This window comes from Alligator sinensis, unplaced genomic scaffold, assembly GCF_000455745.1.
Source record: "Alligator sinensis unplaced genomic scaffold, ASM45574v1 scaffold203_1, whole genome shotgun sequence".
Classification (NCBI taxonomy): domain Eukaryota; kingdom Metazoa; phylum Chordata; order Crocodylia; family Alligatoridae; genus Alligator; species Alligator sinensis.
In genome coordinates this window covers 1,141,512-1,153,538 of record NW_005841949.1, presented here as the reverse complement: position 1 = coordinate 1,153,538, position 12,027 = coordinate 1,141,512, and the positions used below count along the sequence as shown (strand labels likewise).

Below are 12,027 nucleotides of genomic sequence, written 5' to 3'. Positions count from 1 at the left end.
TCCAAAGAGTTGATTCCTTAATACCTTAATCCTAAATAATAAGTTAAAAAAAAACAATCTTCCCAAAATTCAGGAGGACAGGATTGCATTTCTTACAACCATTACTTTCCATCCTTGCAATAAGAAGTGATACTCCTCTATGGACCTAGGCATTGGATTGACAGCAGAGATTGAGGGTCAGCCCTCAGGTTGATCCTCGTTCAAATAGGATTGATTATTTTCTTATGTTTTTCCAATAGGCCTTCTGTAGGCTCTGACAGCAAAAAACTAAGAAGGCACCTCTAGATACTCTGCACTGGGAGAGTTCTAATATCCCTACAAGGGAGCATGCAACTCTTGTCCAGCATGCAACTATGTCAGGGTCCTATTCCTAACCAGGTAAGCAGAAGGTAAACCTTAATCACTATGCAATGGTTTGCCCTCTGGCAGCCAATTACAAGAGCTCTCCATCCAAAGTCATAAGCTGCGAGTTCCCTGCAAGATATGAGCATCTCCTTTGTTCTTAATTTATACATTTGTTCTGTCACAGAAGGCAGACACCTAGAAATATATTGCATGTCATGCTTTCTGACTTAATTAAAACCTTCATCTGCCTCTTCTCCCATTAACACTGAAACCAAGCCTCTGGGTAACCTTTAGAATACAAACATACTAGGTAGACTGCACATGTTTAATGCCATTCACAAAAAGTGGTGCTCCTACCTGATATTTGCTCAGCAAAGACTTCATGTCAGCGAAACAATCTAGTTGACAGTACCCAGAAGGGAGAGCTCAACACTACATTATGAAAGAGATGATGACCATAGGTGATTATAAGTAAGTAATGAAGCAGAAAATACTGCATTCAAACAAAACATATACATATGCGCACACACACTGAACAGAAGTGACCCTACAAAGTGAACAGATCAAAACTGACCCCAGAAAATGGATGTTCACTCTTCAATTCTGGACTCTATTCTTCATTATAACACCAAAGAGATGACTGGTCCATTTTCATCACTCCAGCATGCTCTCTGTTGGACTCTGTTTCCAAACCAGCATAAGACAAGAGAAATCAATAGTTTCCCCATCTACTCAAATAAGAACTTAAGTAAAGAAAGCAACTCTCTTCCCTCCCTAACCAACTTCAATCTACAAGATTCACAGCCAAAACCATGGTTGACAAACCTATGGTATTTCACTACAATGTCATTTGGGATTTACTGGAAAATGCTATATGTGATGGTGCAGAACAGTCTCATTTGGGCTGTTCAAAATGATCAGGATACAAATGCTCCCTCAAAAACAGTTACAATAGTTTAAAAAAAAAAAAAAAAAGTCTCTGGACACCAATTGAATTCTGTCCAAGGAAAATACAAGCAGCAGTGCTAGTTACCCAGTAAGCAATATTGTGTATGTGGGAGAATATGTAGTCTCATTTGTTTCCTTCTCCCACTCTCCAGCACTATGAATCTTCCTCTGCTCTGGTAATCTTGACAGTCACCAAGCACTAAAACAACTTGTCTGGAGTGTCAGTTTAAACTATATGCTATTGCAGTTGCCAAACTAATTCTAGTGGGTGTCACACACCTTTTCAAGCTTCCAGTTTTACAAGAGTAATGTGACCAGCCATCCCCCTCTCTACTCCTCATCTTCACTGATTCTGCACAAGTCTCATCTGTAGCTACATATTTGGCAATGACAAAGTAGAGGGGAATTCATGCTCTATTTCTCTTCTCAACATGATTTAACATGCCACCCATCTAGAAATCTACAGCGTATAAAGCAAGATGCCAGGTTTCTTCTGTGGACTCTTCTTTGCTACTAAGGTTTTGTCCATCACCTGCCTAGTTGTAATAATCCTTTGCCTCTTGTGGTCCAAGGCTCTGGACACCAACAAGTCTTACTAGATGAGCTTTTTTAATCAGTCAACAGCACACAACTAAGACTGTATCTCAAATAATTTACTTTCTTCACCTCAAAGTGGGAGGGTAAATACAGCCATTTACATACAACATAACTTTGTACACCTCTCCAGCATTTTAGAAGGGTAGCAAAAAGCAGTCACAGTATTTTATATATCAGTCTGTACACATAGTATAGAGTCAGCTGGTCCACATTTAGAAAAGCTCCCATCTTATACTGGACCAATGCAGAACATTGGTAATTTCAGACTTTACCTAGCAGTGCAATAATAAGAGGAAAAAATGTTATGATCATATGTTAGCCTAGTTGGATAGTTTAGGCACATATTTTTACTCCAGCACACACAGGTCAACACATCTAACAAGTTAATAAAATTATATATCCTACTGTACATGCTGCCTCTTGTGCAATCATTTTCACTCAGCCTAATGTATCCTAGATCCCAACTGTTATGGGTCCTAAAAGCTCCACTCTTGCACGTTCTTGAGGAATAAAGAATGTAAGTTACTGCAGCCAAAGGAACTGCTTCTGCAAAACACCCTTCTAGAGGTGGGAAGTCAGCTTGGACATCAAGTTCTGGAAATGCAACAATAACCTAACTGTGCACATCAATGGGCAACCACAAAAACCTATTCCCATTAATGATGCATACATTTCTACCCTTCACACATTATATTCCCCAAATCTCTGCTGCTTGGTATTTAGGGCCAGCTCCTCTGTCTTATATCCATAGATGCCAGATTCTGTACCTATCAACCAAAAATTTAGTTGTTTTTTTTTAATGCTGTAACTCAAGACAATGAATCAATGAACTAATCTTTAAATGATCCTTTTACCAAAAAAAATTGGAACCCTTAATCCCATAAAGCATCACTGGGCAAACCAGAGTCACTACCACCTTTAACTGACTTGTTCAAAATGGTCTTCTTGGCTACAGAAAAGTAATAAAGAAACTTTAATTTCTACCAAATTGCCAGTGATGAACAGAGGTTGACAGGCTAGGTAGCTGGGATGTTTACTGCATTGTATGCTGCCGACTGACTCTTTTGCACCTGGTCTTGATACCATCTTCCAAGCCTAATGAAGTAAAAGCTGTCCTACTCATATGAGGATGAGATCACTGGAGTTTCTAACCCTGGCCATTTTATACTATCCTGTGAGTGGCAAAGGAAGAAATGGAGTTGGAGGGCATCTTTTTTTCAGCAACCACAGTAACACAAGCAGGACTTTCAATAGAGGGTGACATCATTGCCTAGTGTCCATAAGCTGTCCGTGACTACTCTGAAGATGCTTGGAAAAGGATGAGCAAGATGTCCAAAACAAGGCCAACTCTGGTGAGATGCAATTTACCCTCTATTTCCTGACTCAAGTTTACCCAGTCACAGAGCATGAAGGTATGCCAGTATGAATCATTGCCTAAATCATGGTTGGTATGCAGATATATTTTTTCTTCCTTTAAAAATGTACTTAAAAACTGCTTGAGCTGCAGGTCATGTCAGTCTGATTTAGAGAGAGTGAAGGCAGTTCCAACAGTACAATAAAGAGACTTGTCTACAGGCAGGTTAACGAGAGTCCGCTAACAAAGGGGAACAAAAGCTGCTGGCTGGGCTGCCAATGCTGCACACAAACTGTCATAAGATGATGAAGGTGCCATGGATGAGATCCAAGATGGGAAAATGGAGCCGACACCTGCTGCTGTTCTAATTTTTTTTATTCTCCTCTCACAAGAAGGGATGGGTAGGCTATACAGAAGAGAACTGTACAAACTGGGCACTAGGCAGGCATTTCTTCAGCAGGCAGTCCAGGCTCTACCTGTCCTTGAGTTCTCGTGTCACCCGCTTGGTGATGCGTCCACACATCAGGCCGATCAGGAAGAGTACACAGATGCCAACTGTGATCACAGACAGAATGTAATTCTTGGATGGAGAAGTCATAACTTGCATGGCAAGATCAGAAAAACCTTCTGCTGGGGCAACCTAGGAGTGAAGAAAGAGTAATTAACTTAGGTATGGATGCAGGGGGCTTTTTTTTGGACCTGGAACTTCATTTTCCACTTTGATCTTAGCCAAGCCAATCACGAGCAGTTTAGAACTCTGCTCTAAGTGCTGGGAAAGGAGTCTCCGCTCACCTCCTCTAAACATCCAGCATGCTCTTTTCTTGTAACTGAACTTCCCCTGAACCACAATGACAACACAAGCGGTGGGATATCCAGGTAAGCCTGCAAGAACGGATCAACTGGGCAGAATGCTCTTAAGCTATTAGCTGCCTGAAAGTCTCTTGTGTGAGGCAATTTCTCTGGAGATCTCCTAGCTCCTTCCTGTGGCTGTTTCCTGTGTTCAGCCTTTTCTATGCAGGTCAGTCAACTGTGACCTGTGTGTCTTATCCTACTATCCACAAAGCTTTTTTTGTTGGTACTCTGCCTTTTTATAAATTAGTCCCTATAAACACTGAGGGCAGTTTGATTTTGGTGTTGCTAGGAAGGCAATCAGATGTCCAAAAAATGACTACAGTATACAACATGTTCCCTTTCTATTTTAATGGAGTAAGCTAAGAATGCTGGCAGCCCCGGAAACTGGGGGGAATGAACAGGGGCTTCCCCCAGCTCCCAGTTTGATCTCCCAGCTCCCTGATCATTCCACCCAGCCCCCACAGCTTCTCCCGGGGCTGCCAACACCGTCTGCCTCATCCTGCCAGAGAGCAGCCGGACAAGCCACGGCTTCTCCTGAGGCTGCCAGTTCAAGACTGGGCTCATCTGGCCACTCCCCCAGCTGCTCCCACTGGCACTGCCTAGTGCCTGCCTGTACAGTCTATGGCCGAATCTCTGAATCTCTCCAAATCTCTCTGAAACGATTCAGAGGTTTCCAATTGAATTCAGAGATTTGGCCACCAAATCAGGCCGAATCTCCTCCAAATCAAACCTGCTAATGAAGCTTCACATAGCCCTACTACATATCACTAACTAAATCCACTACTGCTCAGAATAATGAAGTAACCAATGCTAAAAACAAGGCAGATTTTTAAAATTTGGCTTCTCTCTCACCTTTGCTGCATAACTCCACATTTCAATCCGATCATTAAGGCGTTTCTTACATTCAGGCTGCAGTCTCACACGCTTATCTTCCAAAGCTTCCATAAGGCAAGACATTTCTGTAAAGTGGAAAGAAATGGTACTAAAATAGGAATACACTACATGTGAGGGTGCTGCAGAGGTAGACTCCCTTGGGCACTGGTGGCTAGTATGCTTACCAAGTAATACAGCCAAACCACTTACAAAATACTTACAGACCCTTACTTAAAACTGGTGCCCAAAGAAAATCTGTTTAACCCTTGCAGTTGGCATTCAAGCTAAGGTCTCACTTAAAAAATTATGTATTAAGACATATTTTAAGGCAGGGGTTGGCAACACATGGCCTACAGGCTGGATCTAGCCCATGGAGCCAGAAGGCTTTGCCTACGCCTGTATCCACGTCAGAGTGGAGCAGTAAAGAGTTGTGCCAGGATATTTCCTACTGTACCCATGCCATCGCTTTTCTCCCAGACCACCCAACTCTCCCCAAGGATGTGGCATGGGTGCAGCCTCCAGCCAGTAGGGAGCTGCACAGGAGCCAGACAGTTTCTAGCTGCACCTGTGCCACATATGGGAGGTGACAGGGGAGGAGGGTGGGATGCAGAGATGCAGCAGCAGTGTGGATGCAGTTTCTAGCTGCCTAGCCCCAGTATAGCATGAATACAGCTGCTAGTGGCCTGGCCCCAGTGCAGCTCCATGCTCATTGGAAACTGTGCCTGCACAACAGCTGGGGAGCAGGGAGGGAGGGTTTGGGAGCAGTGGTGCTGGTATAGGCACAGCTCCCAGCTGCCTGACCCTGGAGTAGCACAGGGAAAGTTCCCTGCTGCTCATGCACCAAAGCCACCTAGCCCATGCTGGACCAGAGCCAGGTTGTTCTGGCTCATGGCCTGTAAGGTTGCTGGCCACTGTTTTAAGGGGCAATACATTTTGACTACTGTAGGGGAATTAAAGAGTTGGTATTACGTATCCAAAGTATAGCATGCTACAACTTACTGCATATTTTATTTAAGAAAACAGGTGACTTGTTTTAACTCCTATGTTCTTAACTCTTGCTAAAAAGTCAGGTTCAGCTCAAGACATTACAGAAAGATCAGTTTGTGTCCATGCAGCCTGTCTCACTTGAATCAGATGGGCTGATTTATTTGGAAAGGTTGTCCATGTAAGGCACTATCAGATGAATCCTTTGCAATATTTTGTGTTCCATGGAAGTTGCGTGTCCACCCAGAGTCAGGTTAAAAGGGTCATCAGCTTGGTCAACCACCATAGTCTCACATTACATGGGACAGAAACATAACCGTTTCTGTAACTAGTGTGAATTAACCCCGGTCCAAGAGGAGTATGTTAACAAAAAGCTGAATGTGCAAGATCTAAACCAGCTTACCATCATTTACCAGAACTTTAAAGCAAGACATCCAAACTCAGATAGCAAAGACCCCTTGCCGCCATAAAAGTGGCTGTGCACGTCTTTCAAGCAGCCACAAAAAACTGACAGTAGCACCTGTTATTTAAAAGAACCTCAGACATTTCCAAGTTGGATCCAAATTTTAGGTAGTCAGAGCAGGGAAATCATATAAACAAAGCACCAACACTTACGGCGTCCTCTCCCTGGTGGGATGGCAGCACAGTGGTGTTTGATGTCTAGGGCACAGGCTGTGTGCAGCACTGGGTCAACAAATATGTCTGCTTTGCTCTCCTTTAGCATGTTGAGCACCTCCTGTGGAATATTACAGATGCACATTAAAAGGATGGAGAACAAAGCCAGTGCTGCTTCCTGATTGAGAATTACAGTCTTAAATAGGGACCACAGAGAACAATCCTTTTGTATGCTGGACTAAAAATCCTGCTGTAAGATCAGCATGGTTCAATTCACCACATACATGCTTTAATCTACAAGTCAAAGCCATGACTTGACAGGACTCATTAGGCAGTTGGGGGCAGTCTGCACAGCTTTTTGCTAGTGTCAATCTGTGCCCAAGGCACTGGGGACTGAAAACATCAGTAGGCTGTCTGGGTCATTAACTGAGACAGTGGCAGTGGCATAAGGATGCAAGACAACAGACAATTGTGGAACACACCACATATTAGGCTTGCAGTCCACTGACATCTGTGGCAAAGCTTAGTACCAAAAAGTAAAGGACGCTGCCAAATTAAGAATGAGGTGAACTGGAATTCTGCACAGTTGTGGCTTCACGGTACACCAAACCCTTGTGAGAGACAAAATGAATCATTTCCATAAGTGTTTACATCTGTCAGGAGCATAGCCACTTTGGGTCTTGTTCAGTTTAAGGGATATTGAGCTTACAAATATATCAGGGAAGAGCATCAGGGGCTAGGCAATCAAATGTTCACCAAAGCACCCCAAGGAAAAACCAGAAACAATGGTCATAAACACCTAGAAGGTTTCAGGCTGGATATAAGGAAAAAAAATCATGGTTTGTGTGACCAGACTCTGGAATAGACTCCCAGTGGCGGTGGTGCAGGCAACCTACCCTGGAGATCTTTAAAAAGGAGACTAGATGCATATCTTGCTGGGGTTATTCGACTCCAGCAGTCTTTCCTGCCCAGTGCAGGGAGGGCAGAAGGGGGAGGAGTTGGACCCAATGATTTCATGAGGTTCCTTCCAGCCCTAGACTTCTGTGAAATGTTATTTTCCTTACCTTTTTACACATTTCAGCTTTAATTTTGAGCAGATTAACTTTCAGACATTCTTCCACCTGTCCAGTTTGTTCCTGAGCTGCTGCTTCCTCTGCACACAGGTTGGTTATCTGTTTAGAGGAAAAAAAAAAAATTACAATTTCAGTATGAAGAAAGTTTTATAATGCAGGCTTTCTGCTTCTGGGGGCACTTTTATGCTGCCGTGAGAATCTATTATTCCCTAGCCACATCTTATAACACAGTATGAGATATGCTACTACTGATCTTCAATTTGCATCCTAGAATGTGTGGGTTTGCACATCAATTAATACAGCAGCACTTATGGGTAATGCCCTGCTAGACCTGCCTGACATCCTGGAGAAGGTGCACAAGGAAAACAATATTTTAAACGAGTCTTAAACAGAATGGTTGATAAAGATATTCTTGGTTAAAGGAACTATCAAAGTGCTAGAATTGCTTTCCAAAAACATTTCTGCTAGTCTGCCATCCTACAACAAAATAGTATATTTGCAAAAAAATAAATGTCTAAGTGAGTGCTGCTGTCTGCACATATTACAAGCAGATGACTTCACAACAAAAATGTTAAAAAGCTATTTTCAAAACAAGAGACTACAGATGAAGACTGATAGCTAACTTGAACATCCCTGTAGAACTTTCCATGCAAGACTGACTTAAATTAAAGAGACACTGGGCTCATTTACATGTATGCTTTAACGTGCAGTAGAATATTTTACTGCGCATTAAAACATCACATAAAAAGCCATCACATAAAAAAACCACGACATTACGCTAATGCACAGTAAAACAGTCTACTGAACATTAAGAGTCAAAGAGGTATACAAATGCTCTACTGCATATAAAAGCAGCCTAATGCATATTAAACTTAGTACCTCACTGGAGGTACCAAGTTTAATGCACATTGGAAAAGGCACATGAATGCACATGTAGATGCAGCCACTGAGCCTTCTAAAAAGTCTCTTTAGCAATAATACTCATGACAATCACAGACTGCCTGCAGAGAAAATACCCACAAAACAATTATTTCTCAGAAATAGCCTGGAACTTGAAGTGATAATTTTTACCTTACTAAAATGATGCAAGAGACTGCTACTACAGGAGACAGAGACACAGAAAGAGAGAGAGACAGACAGACCGACCGACCGACCGACCGACCGAGAGAGATATGCATACATACACACACTCTGTCTCCTATACAAAGGTATGTCAATCAACATGTTAAGAAAGAACCCTAGATGCCGTGCTTGGTTACTGAAGGACTGACAGATGCAAACTACTGACTAAATACTTAAACTGCCACCTAAATCAGGATTGTCCAAGTCAGGAGGTGCCTCTGGGCCACCTGCATTATCTAAGTGTTTACGCTGTGGCCCCTGGAATCAGAAGCTGTTCCCCACACCACTCTCCTGTTGCTGCTGCAGGAGCCTTCAGCACCCTCTACCTCCTCCAGCTTCTGTTGTCTCCCCTCAACACTGGGGCTGGAGCAGCGTGGCATGGATACCATTGCCAGAAGGCTCATGGTGACCTGGAGCATTGGCAAGATGCAGTGAGATGGGCATGGGAAGATGGGAGAAGAGATGCCAGAGGTGCAGCACAGCCCACAAGGCATTGGCTTAGTGATAGGGGCTGTGCCATGCAGTGGCCTGTGCAGCATGCAGTCCTTGGGGGTGGGGAATGATTGTTTTGGCTGCTTACGTTTGATATTTTGAGAAGCCATGAGTGAATGAAGATCTACTGTTAACAAAAGGCCAAAGATTTATTCAAAATGATTGATGTCACGCAGCAGGTTGGTCTGAAATGGCAGGACTGTGTTGGCCTATGCACAAATGGAGCAAAAAGCTGTGGCTGGCAGACAAGAAACCATTCAGGGTTTGATAAGCATGGAAGCTCCAGGTGCTATTTGGACTTGCTGTATGATCCACAGAGAGGCCCTAGCTTCAAGGGATGAGTCCAGAGCCACGTTTTGTGCTATCAGCTGTCACTAATGTTGTGAACTACATAAAAATCTAAAAGCCAGATTATTTTACTGCTGTGGGTGATTTCAGATTATGAAGTGCTGCTGAATCCAGGGGGCCATCTTGGGTCAAAATTCTGACAAGTGTGCTTGAACTCAGAGAAAAAAAAAGAAGTATCTTTAAAAAAAAATCATAAAGAATGCAGAAAAAATTATAATTAAAAAACTTTGTTTTGAAACTGGTTTATTTCAGTGGTATCTTTGTGTCATATTGAATGAAATAGTTTGAATGTTTGTAATAGTTGCCCATTAGCCAGTTTAGGAAGAAGACAAGATTTATCTTCTTATCTAGGCCATTGTTTTGGTATATGTGCGGAAGGTCCTGTCTGCTCAAAGTCTTAACTCTTGAATTTTATCTTTAGAGGCCTTTAACAAAGTTAACCTAAAAATGACCCTTAAGCAAATATCCCGAGAGATCAAACCCTAGGGCCTTTGAAAAAACTGGAAAGAAAAGGTCACTTGCAGTGGTATGGAAGTTCCCCAAAGTAATTAAAATGATCAACAAAAGAAACTGATTACCAAGCAAAAGAATCTGTTAAGAAAGATCCGAGCCCAAATTTGGGAGTAGTGACAGGTTTGGGTAGGAGGGGCCCAAGACAGCAACTCACTCAATAAAAACTGTAACCTACTGTCCCAATTTGGAGGTAACCTCACTTGCAGAACAACGAAGGAAGAATCGCAAGTGTAGGCCGGATCAGACTGATCACCTGAACCACCCTCTCCGTGAACACGAATCTCTTAAGTCACGCTGAAGCTGCAGAGCGCCCGAAAGGGACTGAAAGAAGGGGACTTGTTCCTATCACTGCTGAGACCAACCCTAAAAACATAACTAAAGAATGAAGGTATACCTGGGGATTTGGTTTCTCAGAATTCTAGGATTGTAAGTATATTATGAAAAATAACAGTATTGATTCCAAGTTAACTGAGTTGTAATGGTAGTTGTTTTTGTAATACTAATTCTTATAGCATTGTTTGGGAAGGAAGTGCATTTGGAGCATTGTTTCTGATATATGTAGTTATTGTGTTCTTAATGTTTGTGGTATTTCTTAAAGCTAAGCAGTGTTATATGCGTAGCAAAGAATTTTAAAATAAAATTGTGTTGTATGAATTAAGAGTGTAATCATTGTGAAATCGTGCAGTCAACTAGATACTCCCCCAGCCAGTGCATCAAACGAATCAGTAAGTTGTGTGGGATTTTCTCTATTCCATAACCCACTAGAGACGCTTTGAAAAACTAGTATTTTAAAATGCTCAGCTACAAAGAACTCATTCCCGCATTCTTCAGCTTACGGATACGGTGAAGAACTCATTCACCAGGAAACTGGAAAAGTGGAACAACAGACTAGCAAAGGCTAAAAGACATACAGGTAGTCCTCAACTTACAATGTTTTGAGTTACATTTTGCACTTATAACGTTTATAAATTGACACCTTGTTTCAACTTTACAGTGCCAGTTTTGACTTACAACGCTTGATCCGATTCAATGCCATGCCAGCGAACAAGTTGGCCGAGTCAGGGTATCAGGCCTTGGTTCAGGAACCAATCCCCCATTTATAACACTGGTTTTTGTTTTTATGAGAAAATTGGTTCTGAGTTACAACATTTCGACTTAAGATGAGGTTTTCAGGAACCAGTTGTGTCATAAGTCTGAGGACTGCCTGTATTACAAACTCTTAAAGCATTTATTGAAAATGAGCTGCAGAATGCTGAGGAGACATGAAAAGTATATGAAAAAGTTCATTACTGAAAGTTCTGTTTTAAAAATAGTTCCTTAATACAGAATTAGAACTTGAAAAACATGCTTGAGTTACAAACCCTTTCAGCACAAGGACTCTTAGAGAAAACTGATGCTACCAAAGATCAGTTTATTGACAAAGCTTTGGATATTAGTTTAACACTATATGTTTTAATGAAGAAAATGCATTATTTTTTTAGCAGAAATATAGGAATCAAGTATTCAGTTTTAAGCAAAAAGGCCATGTGGATACTTATTCCTTTTGTTATGTTTTTGGGTGGAATTGGGGGTTCTACAGTGGCCCGTACCAAGACAAAATATAGATCACAACTGAACACGGAGTGAAAACTGAGTGGCTGCATCAGTCTACAGCCTCGTATAAACTCTGCAGACAGAAGCAGGTTCAAAGTCACTAAAAAACCCCCAACATATGCAAACATATGAATTTAATCATTTGTACTTAATATATTGATTCTAGCAATAAAAAAAGATGTTGACATTTCCAAATTTTTTTGCATGGCCTGATAATACTTTGCCCTTAGTTGCAACCCTCCTAGAAACCTTTCATACTCCACAATGTGGGAAACACTGTCTTAAGGCATCTTATTTAGCAAACTGGAACATAAGTTA

At 41.9% G+C, this 12,027-nt stretch overlaps 1 protein-coding gene across 1 annotated transcript in view; it reads right to left on the bottom strand.

Moving 5' to 3' along the window:
• Window positions 1-286: 286 nt before the first annotated feature.
• GLG1 (golgi glycoprotein 1) overlaps window positions 287-12,027 on the bottom strand; it is a gene marked incomplete at its 5' end in the record, with an annotated part of 114,307 nt that continues 102,566 nt past the window's right edge. Inside the window, 4 exons of the mRNA XM_014518313.2 lie at window positions 287-3,884; window positions 4,949-5,055; window positions 6,569-6,689; window positions 7,633-7,740. Of these exons, the coding sequence (XP_014373799.1) occupies window positions 3,717-3,884; window positions 4,949-5,055; window positions 6,569-6,689; window positions 7,633-7,740 (504 nt within the window). The remainder of the gene's footprint in view (window positions 3,885-4,948; window positions 5,056-6,568; window positions 6,690-7,632; window positions 7,741-12,027) is intronic.